This window comes from Macrotis lagotis, chromosome 8, assembly GCF_037893015.1.
Source record: "Macrotis lagotis isolate mMagLag1 chromosome 8, bilby.v1.9.chrom.fasta, whole genome shotgun sequence".
Classification (NCBI taxonomy): domain Eukaryota; kingdom Metazoa; phylum Chordata; class Mammalia; order Peramelemorphia; family Peramelidae; genus Macrotis; species Macrotis lagotis.
Genome location: NC_133665.1, coordinates 7,456,449 through 7,469,137, shown reverse-complemented (window position 1 = coordinate 7,469,137; position 12,689 = coordinate 7,456,449). Strand labels below are relative to the sequence as shown.

General features: G+C 33.9%; 1 protein-coding gene across 10 annotated transcripts in view; it reads right to left on the bottom strand.

Moving 5' to 3' along the window:
• RBFOX1 (RNA binding fox-1 homolog 1) overlaps positions 1 to 12,689 on the bottom strand; it is a 370,086-nt gene that overhangs the window by 50,303 nt on the left and 307,094 nt on the right. For all 10 annotated transcript variants that reach the window (XM_074196334.1, XM_074196333.1, XM_074196336.1 and 7 more), the window contains one exon: positions 2,184 to 2,316. In XM_074196334.1, the coding sequence (XP_074052435.1) occupies positions 2,184 to 2,316 (133 nt within the window). The remainder of the gene's footprint in view (positions 1 to 2,183; positions 2,317 to 12,689) is intronic.

Genomic DNA, 12,689 nt, shown 5'->3' with positions numbered 1-12,689 from the left:
TACATGAAAAATCACAATCACCTGGGCCCCTGTTCATGCTTTTTCTCCCCTGAGTACAAGTTAGATGCCAACTTTCTCCCTTCCTTTTCCTACTCTTTAGGAGTAAAATGGAAGAGAACATATATTCTTTTTTTCAATATATCAGTTCATCTCTTTCTACAAGTCAAAAATGTTCTCCTGAGCCTTCTTAACGATTCTATACCTAAAGAATAACAAAACCCACAGATGGAAAGGGGAAAAAATTCACTTTTAATGTTTGTTCTACAGTGAACATTCCAGTGGTTACAAGTACCCAGATATCTGGCATCATGAAAAACAAAACTTCTGGATAATGACTTGATTTTTTTTTTGCTTAATTATCATATAGATACTAGCCACAGAGTCCAAACTTCCAAGTTTCTTTGAAAGCACATACCTTTAATTTTGAGAATGTTGCCAAATTTTTATTGAAATTAGAAGATTAGCTCATCAGCAAAAATGTGTGTTGTGTAGTACTATTGCAAAAATGATTAGGAATGACACTGAGATGCTACATCCAAATAATTTCCTGGATATTCACAAACACATTGTTTTTTGCAACTTGAATATGGCTGGACAGCTCCCTTGTGAAAAAGCCATTAATTAGTTATGCATGACTATGTCCAACAAAGACTATTTTTTTATAAGTTAGCAAATTTTAATTTTATAGCAGATGTGTTATTCTGAGATTTTATAAACTACTCATGTGAGAATAAGCCATATAATTTTACTTTTATGTTTTTCTGTTCAATAGAGTGGTGAGATGCTACACATAACAAATACCAAAAAAGATGCAATTATACTCCACTGAGAGAAGATACTTTTAAGTCAAACTAATATGCTATAAATTTGCAATTTTACATTTATAGCCATAAGACATTGTTTTAGTTGCTTCTTGAACTTAGAAAGCAACTCTTTTGATTTTCACAACTCATATACTGACTTTAGATTGCAATTCCCTGATTCATAAAATGAACTTGTTAAAGTCCTGATATGACCAGGGTTCATTATAATGATTACAGTACCACAGCCCATTAATAAGATAAGATATATTATTTGTAACTCATGAAAGTACAGTTTACTGAAGGGGAGGGCATTACAGAATATCATAATCTGAATTTGCTGATTAAAATCTCCTTAATCTCAAGCAATTATCCATCTATTGTGGGTAAAATGCACTACATTAAGTAGATCTTAGTGTCTGACTAATGTCTAAAAATTCAAATCTGCAAAACTTTAAAAGTCTCATGACTTATCCAACAACTTTGTGATTGGTAATCTAGAATATCAAGAGAACCAGACCTCAGAAATCTGTTTCCTGATCTAATTAGATTTTTCTTCTGAATTACACATATCTCCCCTTGTTTAAAATCATGTCTTATTGCAATTCCTCATAGACTTTAATGGTACAGATGAGCAATGTCTCATGATAACCATGAGATCACACAACTCCACTTGATCTTAGAGGTAATTAAAAAGAATTTCACCACCATTCCCTTAGGATTTGCCAATAGCTAAATCATGAATTGCAGAACCAAGCCAACTTTGGGAAAGAAAGAGGTGCTCTTTTTTTTGGACCCTTCCTTATACCCCCCCCAAAAAAAGTGAGGAAATAAAGGCAAATGTTATTTTGGGGAAAACAAAATAAAACAAATTTTTATTTATCCAGTTTTCACAAGTCTATATTTGAATTGGTGCTCAATTTATTCCCTCACTATTTTGGCAAACATTTCATGAAATGAAGTCTTGATTTCAATGCATATATCATTAGGAAGGGGCAAAAAAAAAAAACACCATGATTTTTGTGTATAAAAATAGTCTGGGGTCCAATTTCAAGGGTTAAGCATGATCCAACCTCCTTAATAACCAGATGTTTGCAATCATAAAAAATACATCTTTAGCTGTAACCATTTCTCTGTTCTACAGCATTCAGTCTCAAAGAGAATTTACATAACAACATGTGACATATAAAATGCTTAAAGCCACCAACCATGACAGGACAAATTACACTCATTTTTCAATACTCGGTGCAAGGTGCTCCACTTCAGGCACTCGGATGGGCTGCATGCTGGGTTGGTTCCAGTGGGGAGACAAGACCAGCATGCACTGCACTCACAATCAGCTCAGAGCCTTAGGGGTGAGGGCAAAAAGACCCCCACACTTACCCTCCGTAGGCTGGGATGGGGGGAGGAGGAGCCGCTGCCCGAAAGGTGTTGTAGACTGTACGGCCACGGCCTCTGAGGTGGGCTCCTCTGTAAGCAGCGGCTGCAGTTGCAGCTGGATAAGGGAAGCCAGGCACTACAGGAGACAAGAAGGAGAAGAAAGATGGATTAGATTTAGGAGGCAAAATCCAAGTCACTTCTTACATATACATGGACACATAGAGGAAGGTTATAGCAAGCCTACCATCATAGGACCTCTCAACTCTGTTTCCCCATCTGTAAAGAACTTAAACTAATAATACATAAAGACCATTCCAGTAGTCATACTCTAGAATAATAATAATAGCTAAAATTTATATATGGTAGGTGCTAGACTGAGCTTTTACAATGATCTCCTTTGATCCTCACAACAACCCTTCAAGGTAGGTGCTATTATTATTGTCATTTTACAGAAGAGGAAAATGAGGCCAGCCAAGGTTAAGTGACTTGCCAGGAATCACACAGCTAGCAAGTATCTGAGCTGGATTTCTACTCTGTTCTTCCTGACTCCAGGCCTGGCATGCTATCCATTATGCCACCTAAATAGAGAGTATATTAAAGACTACTGGAAAAAATGAGGTTTGATTTAAAAGAAATTCTCTTGCATATATGTCTTATAAGACCTGCTTTAAAACATAACTCCCAAAAATGGGATGTGGGAATTTTTCCATGCTAAAAATGAATCAACTATGCGACTAGGTTCAAAAGTAAGCTATTTGTAATACCTTTCTATCAGAATTGAATTAAGGCCCAAAAGTAGAGCAGGGGTTGGTGTGATAAGCAATATGCTATTTAATATTTATGAGAAAGATTCTCTTCATCCCCATCCCCAATCCCCATTCAATAGGGGTTCTAAGGATTTCAGGATAGTAAGGAAAAAGGAATGAACCAAATCAGGGTGATTTAAGCTTTCTACTTTAGTCTGAAAACTTTAAAAAGTAAGAAGAGAGCAAACCTTCAGGTTTTATTTTTCTCACAGGTTTCCTATACCATATGCTGTCTGTAGCACCTGGATTTCCTGGCTGGTGTTTCAACAAACATGCTTTAAATAGCAGAGAGGTGTGAATCTTAATACAGAAAGTGAGTAGATCCTAGTATCATAAATGAGAAGTGATGAGATGAGAAGTTTGCTTCTACCTTCTGGGGTTGGGATGGATGTGGGGGAGGAAAGGGTAGAGAATAGGTTTGACTCTGGATGTTTCTTTCCACAGTTTAAATATTAAGTTTTTATAGAAACACACTGAATTTTGAAAGAAAGAAAATGAAAAATTCACAATCTGCTGTAGCAGCTGGCTGCCTGGGTGAGGAAATACTGTAATTATGCTGACCCATCCATTATCACCTGGCTACAGTACCTTCCAAGCTTTACAAGATCCCTCTCAGCGACAAGCAGGTTTTAACAGTAATTCTGTTAGGATTTAGATGTGGAGATACAACATGAAACAGAACCACAACAATACAGCAAGAAGAGAACATTTTGTTAAAAGTGCAAAGCCAGTATTCAATTTTATACCTCTTTGTTACAAGAAAAAAAATGCCTTTTAGATGTCATATAAGGTATTTATAGGTCTTAACACATGGCTTTGGGGCTTTCACAAGACTGCATTAGAGAAATTCCTATTTTATTAAAGAAATGCAAACAAGTCTATGAATCAATTTTAGGATTTAAATTTCATATTCTTGAGGAGGCCATGTCTCTATAGCCAAAACAGAGGACTGAGCTCACCTTGTGAGCTGAGACAATATAGATCATCCATAGGGAGAATTTGAACTCCATAGTGGATTCCTAACCAAGTATCCATTTCATGTTGATGATTTTGAATAGGGAGCTAGGTGGCAGTGGTTAGAATACAGGGTCTGGAATCAGGAAGCCATGAGTTCAAATCCTGCCTCACATACTTAAAGAGCTGTATATTCCAGAGAAGGTCACTTTACCCCCTTTACCTCAGTTTCCTCATTTGTAAAATGAACTGGAGAGGGAAATTGCAAACCACTACAGTATCTTTTCCAAGAAAAACCAAAGGAGGTTATAAAGGGCTGTACACAATTGAAACTACTAAACAACACCTTGAGTAGGCAGAAATACCCTTTGAAATCCATTTATTGTACAAATGTATATCATGCTTTTGAAAACTATCTTATCAGCTTCTACAATTTGTATCAACTTGTTATCACTGGCAGGAGCAGGGAGCATTAATAGAAAATCCGCATTGATATATCCCATTTGGCATGCACAATAAATGGATTTCAAAGGATATTTTTGCCTGTTCAAGGTAAGCAAAGGGAAATGGATACTTGAGTGAAGAATACACTTTGGAGTTCATTCATTGATGGCAAAGGTCCTCTCTCCACAACCTGTAAGCTTTCTGAAAGATACTAAATGTATTTTCAGGTACAAAGTGACTATTCAAGAAATATTTGCTAATGAACAATAGATAAATGACTTAACTGTATTATAGCCGGAGTTCCCAGGGTGATAATTTTCATTATTATATTACAACTAGAGTTCCCAGGATGATAATTTCCATTTTTTATATATATGCTGCCTTTGCCCAGAAATCAAAACTTAGAAAAAAAATATTTTCTCTTTGAAAAAACAAACAGCATGGGACAAAGTATAACACTTTTAATTCTTATAGCTTTTAATTTTGTTAAATACTATTATAGTTGAATGGTATTGGTATTTGAGTGTCTTTTTTGTTCATATTAAGAGAGAAGTGCATAAACTGGTAATACATGTGGAAAGGCAGTCATATCTCTTTCTGTGACCATATAAAAAAATAGCTCTTCCTGTAAACAGGAAGGCATGACCCTGGAACATGATAAATATATGGGGGCAGGGAGAGGGGGAATGACCAGAGAACACTTCATTTACAAAACACCCCCTAAAAGCAATATGGTATGCTAGGCATTCTCAAGAAAATGAAGGTTTGCAAAACTGGAACTAGTAATCATCTTTCTGAACTTTATATACATGTTTAATTATTTGTCATATTTACGCAGGTTGGCCACTATTTTTCTTCCTTCCATTATTAGAAAAATGGGAATTTCAAGGGAAATTATATTAACGTGGTTTATTCGCTATTGCTCAGAGTAAACACTTTGCTGACTGGTTAGATCATCCCTTTTTCTACCAGCATGCTATTGACTATTTAAAACAATTTATCTAGATAATTTGCGCAATGCAGAACAAGAAAGAAGTAGCTTTATCTTTCTCAACCATACAGATCCATGTCTCAATTCAGTTTGATTTTATGAACAAAGAAAAGTATTTATGAGAGAGAGTTTATTTAAATATACACATGTTATTTGCTGCCCACAGTATTTACACTGTTGAAGGACAAGAACTGTTTTGTTTTTGTGTTTGGATCCATGGTCCAGCACTCAACAAAATAAATGGCACCTAAAGTTGTCAGATAATTAAAGAAAATTTTTCAGTTGAATTAAAAAGGAAAAATAATTACCCTGTATGGCAGTTCACACAATCTGGCCTACTGGAATAAAAAAATTTTAAAGAGATAAAAATCATAATTGTACAACATCAGCTTTCTCATCAACTTACTGACTTGTGAGTAAAGGGAATCATAAAGGAAAGATATTTCTAAATCTGATCATCTGAGTTTGATTTTGACTATTTTAATCTTAGTTAATAAGCACTAAAATAAAGGCACAATGGAATATATTCAGGTTGGATTACTAACACTACAAAATCATTTAGGGTCTGACTAGGAGAAGAAAAAATAAAACAACTGATGTTCATTATACTGAAAAGGTTCTCAATTAAACTTATCTGGCATGAATCAAAATGAAAAATTTGGTATCACTACAATGACAATTGGATTAAGTCCATAAGCTAAAAATGAGTTTCTTAAAAAGATCAGACCATAAGAATCTTTGGAATATACACTAACTGAACATCTTGTTGACAAATAAACATAGCTACCTGAAACTTCCCTGTCCAAGTTGCTGCATTCTCACAAAGTAATTATTTCTATATGTTAATAAAATGAAAGTCTCTTAAAAAGAGTGCTTTAATTACAAATTTCAAAAAGTGTTATGGTATATAAAACTTAAAAAAGTTAAGATATTAGGGTAAAACAATTGTAGGTATATTAAACAGAAGTTAACCAATATAATCACCTGAGCTTCCTCATCTTATTTCTTCTACCCTTCAATTCTGGTTTTCTCCCCACCAACAATAAGATTCAAATCACCCTTAAATTTTCTTTATTTATATAACTGGCTACTGTGATTTCTGGATTTTAAAACACAGTGGTTACCTCCAAACACAACAGAAAATGATATGTTCTCACAAACCTAGAGATCCCAAGAGAAGGAACACAAAACCAGTAGAAAATACTTGAGGGTTATAAACTGCATATTAAAGTTTTAGAGCTCTGGATAGATGGAAGAGTAGCAGATGCAAAAACCAACAGGGGGGAAGATTCTGCATCAAAGCTATAAAAATATACAACCACTTTAATGGGCAATTATTCTTTTGCATTTGTGCTCTGGTTTGAATTTGCATGAGACTGCCATATGCCCGGAGAAAGGTGTGCCATCAAAATGGATGAATGAATCTATCTTCTTCCCACTCTTCTTCTCCCTTTACTCCATAACACCACCTCTCCAAACCATGTGAATGCTTTAAGATGGAGAGATTTTAATGCTAATTTGGTTTGAATTAGTCTGTGGATAATTTATTATAGGGAATTTTCATTTGCAAAATTCTAGGAAGCTAAAGCTATATCAACATTACAGCCATAGTTCAGCAGGATTCCCCTTGGGGAAACTCCCATCACAAGTGCCGGCCAATAAATTAGGAAGTGGCATAAGAGGTAGCATGCTGAGGTGAGATAAATAGAATCCTATATTGCAGTGAGTGAGCAATTTCAGAAGCAGAACACTGTATGATACAATAAAATGAAAATCTCAAATAATCTGATTTTTCCTCATTTTAAAACTTTCTTATTCAAATAAATCTTAACCATGTACATGCATATATGGACATACACATGCACATATTAATTCCATCAGCAATAGAATTCTATGTCAATATTCTTAAATAATAGCAAGTTAAGCCATCCCATTAAGGCAGAACATTTTTGTCGAACCAAAAAACCCCCAATTTTTTGGATCATATGATTTTCATTAGTAAATTATCATAAATTCAGTAATGTCTGTAAATACCTACAAAATGGCTCTCTTCATCTACAAAATTGTTTACATACTGTAGGAAGCTCCTGTTAGTTCTTACATTTATATTTTTTCATGATGCACATATTTGGTCTATACTATCTTTGTCTCAACAAAAATATGGAGATATTAAATTCTGTTGTTTAGAAATGAGTAAATCTACATTTTGGACAAACACTTTCATATAGGATGTTCTCATTTGAAATGCATTGAAAAGGGAAAAAAATTTCTAATTAATGTACAAGTCTAATCACCATTCTCCACATGGAAGAGTAATTTTTCACTGTTCATTTGCTCAGTTTAATCTCAAAACTGACATAACAGAAATGCAATGGCCTATAAATCTGCTCTCATTTGTTTCTTTAATATTCATATTCCATTGAACTACAGCTGCTTGTTGCTACAGTCTATTACAACATGCAAAAGTGTCGATAAAAATATTATGAAAGGCAAGATGTGTTTCTTCATGACTGCGTGTGTCATTTATTTGCAGAAAGACAATAAATGACTCGTGGATTTTCCCTCAGCCTGCTGCTTGGTGGGCGATTAGTGATTAATTACCTTGCAGCAAATTGACATGGCACAAGGAAATTGACACAACCCTGATTAATTAACTTTTTATGGGAGATAGTTACTTACAAAACATTGTGCACCATAATTGAATCCTTTTACATAACGTCATGGTACAAAAGTTTTAGTCACATCCAAATTAGTCAGAAGTTTCTATGTTGTAATATATTTAGAAAAACAATGTTGGCAAAGAAGAGGACATGCGGGCATGCATTTCTGCCCAACTGATTTTTTTTTCATTGCTGAGGACTTCATGTCCTTCTTAAAAAAAACTAGTTTCTTACCTAGTTCTTGAATGCTCAGACACACGCAATTATATGACAGTGGAGTAAATTACTGGAAGAAAATGGATGCTTATCTCTGAACTTAACATCTACCTCGGAGTAAAGGCAGGTCACATGTGCTTCTTCTCAAAAGATAACACAGTGACCAAGTTTTAGATTTAGTAGTGGCAAGAATCCATAGACAAGGTATATGGGAAAATATATTGCTTAATTAGGATGATATGTATGATGGATGATATTTTGCTAGCTTTGATAAGATGTGTTTTCCTTAGCACTTAACTTATGCCATAACTACTTGTGAAATTCACGTAACCTCTATAGCAATGTGGAGTTCCAGGGAATCCTCAGTTTAAAACAAATTATGACAGATGCTAATTTAACTAGGACCCAAATTTATTTCCCGTCTATTCAAATAAATAGCCTTGGCTTGCCTTCAGAAGGCACAATTATACTGGTTAAGGCAGTAAAACCATCTACAATGAAAGCAATGGATATTTTAACCAAGTTTGCAATGATATGAGAACTTCCTATGTCTCTCAATTTGCCTTTGCTTATCATTTCCTAGATGAATTGCAATTAATACTCTTTTTTATTTTTCCAGGCAATGTATGTGTTTGTGTGTGTATGTATATAAAACTAACAAAAAACTCCCCTACAACTTGGTATCAATGGAACTTGACTAAAAGCTGAACAGACTAAGTCCTGTTAGCCAAAAAACAAATAAACCTTAATACAATAACTCGGTCTATAAAGATCTATGTTAGTATTCAAATCATATATAGAATTTTAAGTCATTTGACATTTTTAGATTTCTCTCATTTGAGGCAGGAACAAAGATATTTGGATATGTGTTTGGATTTATAAAATAAGACCAGAATGAAAAAAAAAGTATGAAGGAGTACTGGATTTGCTGAATCATAACTCTAAAATTTAATTTTTTCTTTTGCTTTAGAAGTCATTAGCCTCTCATTTTTCAAATGTAGAAACTAAGATCCTTTCCAAATCTTTATCTATAATTCTATGTTGGTCCTTATTCTGTTTAGTCTGAAGCTAAGCTTCTAATTTATATATTGAAAATGATTAAATAAAATCCAAAATGAGTTGTTCAATTGTTCAAGTCTTGCTTACTTTATATTTCCATTAAAAATATTTTTGTCCACTTTCAGGAAATCTAAGTGCGTGAATAAACATAAACTTCTGCCTGGTGCTTCAACATTGTAACTAAATCATAGAACTTATGTGGTAGGATTTCCAGAGAACACCCATGCATGAAACTGTCATGCACTTCCAAACATGTGGTCATCAAACTGAAATACAGATCTCTACAGCAAAGAGAGAGGAATGAAGTAGAAAAATGAGACAGATAAAAGATGAAAGGAAGGATGAAGGGTTCTGGGGAATCCCCTTTTCTCCTTTGTACTTCAAAATTCAGTCTGGAAACATTTTATGATAGATAAAAACAAAAGAAAACAAAACTCTAGAACATAATGAGTAACAATATGAATCCCAACTTCACTTGTTTTGTTAACTACAAATTTATTACTGAGATATGTTGAATGAAGACTTCCGAAAGCTGACGGTCCAGTTCAACACTTGTCCAAACATGATAAGACAGTGTCCATAAATTGATATCTATGCTATTATTAAAGAAAAATAGTGATGTCATAGTATTTTGCCTCCATTATATCATTTCAACAATGGACCAATACAATTATAACCAATAGCAAATAGTACACAAGTTGGAAACTTCATTAAGCTTTGATGAAAAGCAGGTCTGGGGGGCGGCTAGGTGCCACAGTTGATAGAGCACTGACCCTGGAGTCAGGAGTACCTGAGTTCAAATCTGGTCTCAGACACTTATTAATTACCTAGCTGTGTGGCCTCGGGTAAGCCACTTAACCCCATTTCCTTGCAAAGACTAAAAACAAAACAAAACAAAACCGAAAACCAGGTCTGCCTTATAACTTACTAGCCATACCAAGGATATTCAGTCAATTTATCTTAATTTACCTATTGACACCATTCATGTGTGAATAAAAATCTTGCCAATAGATTTATCTAGAATTCATTTTAAAGAGAAGTGACAACCTTTTTCCCCTCTAGATCTATAGGTTTGTTTCCATTAGTGATAACACATATATACAAATATCAAACTACCAAATAATTATTTTATCAAGTTAGAAAGAAATAGGAAACAAAAATCATCTGGAGCAACAAAAGGGCAAGAATAGCAAGGGAGCTGATGGAAAAAAAATTTAAAGGAAGGTGGACTAGTTCTACAGAAAAACTGTATTATAAAGCAGCAGTCATAGCAAATGACTACAGTAATCTACTGTTTGACAAACCCAAAGATATTAGCTTCTGTGATTAGCTTCTGTCACTATTGGAAAATTGGAAAATAGTAGGGCAAAAACTAGGCACGGACCCACATTTCATACCCTGTAACATTATAAGGTCAAAATGTGTACAGGATTTAGAAATGTAGGGCAACACTATAGATAATCCAAGAAATTATTCATCAGATCTATGAAAAGGGGACAAATTTATGATCAAACAAGAAATAGAATACATTATAAACTGCAAAATGAATGATTTTGACTATATTGAATTAAGTGCCAATTTAGAAAGCAGAAAACTGGGAAACAATCTTCACAGCTAGAAGTTCTGTTAAAAGGCTCATTTCTAAAATATATAGAGAACAGCAGTAAATTTATAAGGTTGCAAGTCATTCCCCAATTGATAAATGGTCAAAGGATATGAATAGACAGTTTTCAAATAAAGACATTAAATCTATAAATACATATATAATCATTTGAAATAATGCTCCAAATAGTTATTGATTAGAGAAATGCAAATTGAAACAATTATTGAAAAAAAGGGAAAATGACCAATGTTGGAGAGGTTGTGGGAGGATTGGGACATTAATGCCTTGGTGGAGGAATTGTGAACTGATCCAAGCATTCTGGAGAACAATATGGAACTATGCCCAAAGAGCAATAAAACTGTTCAAATCCTTTGACCCAGCAATTTCAATTTGAGGCCTATATCCAGAAGAAATCATAAAACAATGGGAAAAGTCCTACATGTTCCAAAATATTCATAGCAGCTCTTTATTTAGTGGCAAGGAACTCAGAGGGGATTAAGGGGATGCCCACCAGTTGGGAAATGATTAAACAAGTTATGGTACATGGATATAGTAGAATACTATTATTCTTTATAAGAATACTATTGTTCTATAAGAATCTATAAATAGATTCTAAAGAAGCATGGAAGGAATTTCAGGATCTTATGCTGAGTGAAGGAAACAGAACCAAGAGAACAATGTACACATTAAAAACATTGTGAGATGATCAAGCCTGATGGATGCAGCTGCTCTCAGCAGCTCAGAGAACTAGGATAACCCTATTAGATTGACCATGGGCAATGGTATCCCCATCCAGAGGAAGAAAAACAAAGCAAAAAAAAATGTTTACCCTTCAAAATCTGATGAACACTACATTGGCTTTTTTCAAAAATATGTCTTATGTATTTCTTTCCCTTAATCCTAATTCCTCATACTAAAAGTGACTAATCTGTAAACATGTTTAACACAAATGTGTAGGTACAATATTAACCTGACTGTTCACCACTGCAAGGAAAGGGAGTGGGAAGTGAGTGTGAAAGGAAATTTTGTAACTTAAAAATATACATAGGCATATGGATGAACATTGAAAAACTTTTATAACATGTATTTGGAAAAATAAAATATCACAAAAAGGAAAGATAAAAAATAAATAAAACACAAATTTCTGATCCAAAAAAAGACATATATACAAGAGACAATACATTGTTTTCTTCACCATTTGAAACAGTGGATATTGAGTTATAGAATTATATTGAGATTTATTATATACTAGAAATAAGGCAGGTTTGAGGAATTTTTCAGTGAGGTTCTATCATTTAATACAAGCCATATAGGATCATTGACATCTTTCTTTCCATATTATCAGAGTTTGGAAACCAAGAATGAATTGACCTGTCTAAATTATCTAGACACTTGACTTTCCATTTTGATTGCAAAGGTACTCAAGTTATTAAAGAAATATATACACAAAAATGAAAAACCTTAGATACCTATTTAATCATTTGGAAATGCACATCTTAATTCACTAATTCCTATAAACTTCAAAATACATAAGAAGGGTCTGCAATGCATAGGACACTTTTCTTGCTACTGAATTTATCCTTTTTTTCATTATATAATCTTCCTGAAAATGCCTAATTTTAATCTAAAAGTTGTTTTAAAAGGGGGGGAAAATGGGTTTTTCACAAAATATGACATGAAAACTGGAGATAATCACTTTTTTGGATGATATGTGAATGGAGAGGAGGAATAAAACAAAAAATGTGAGGTATCAGTTTCCTTTAATATAATAACTTC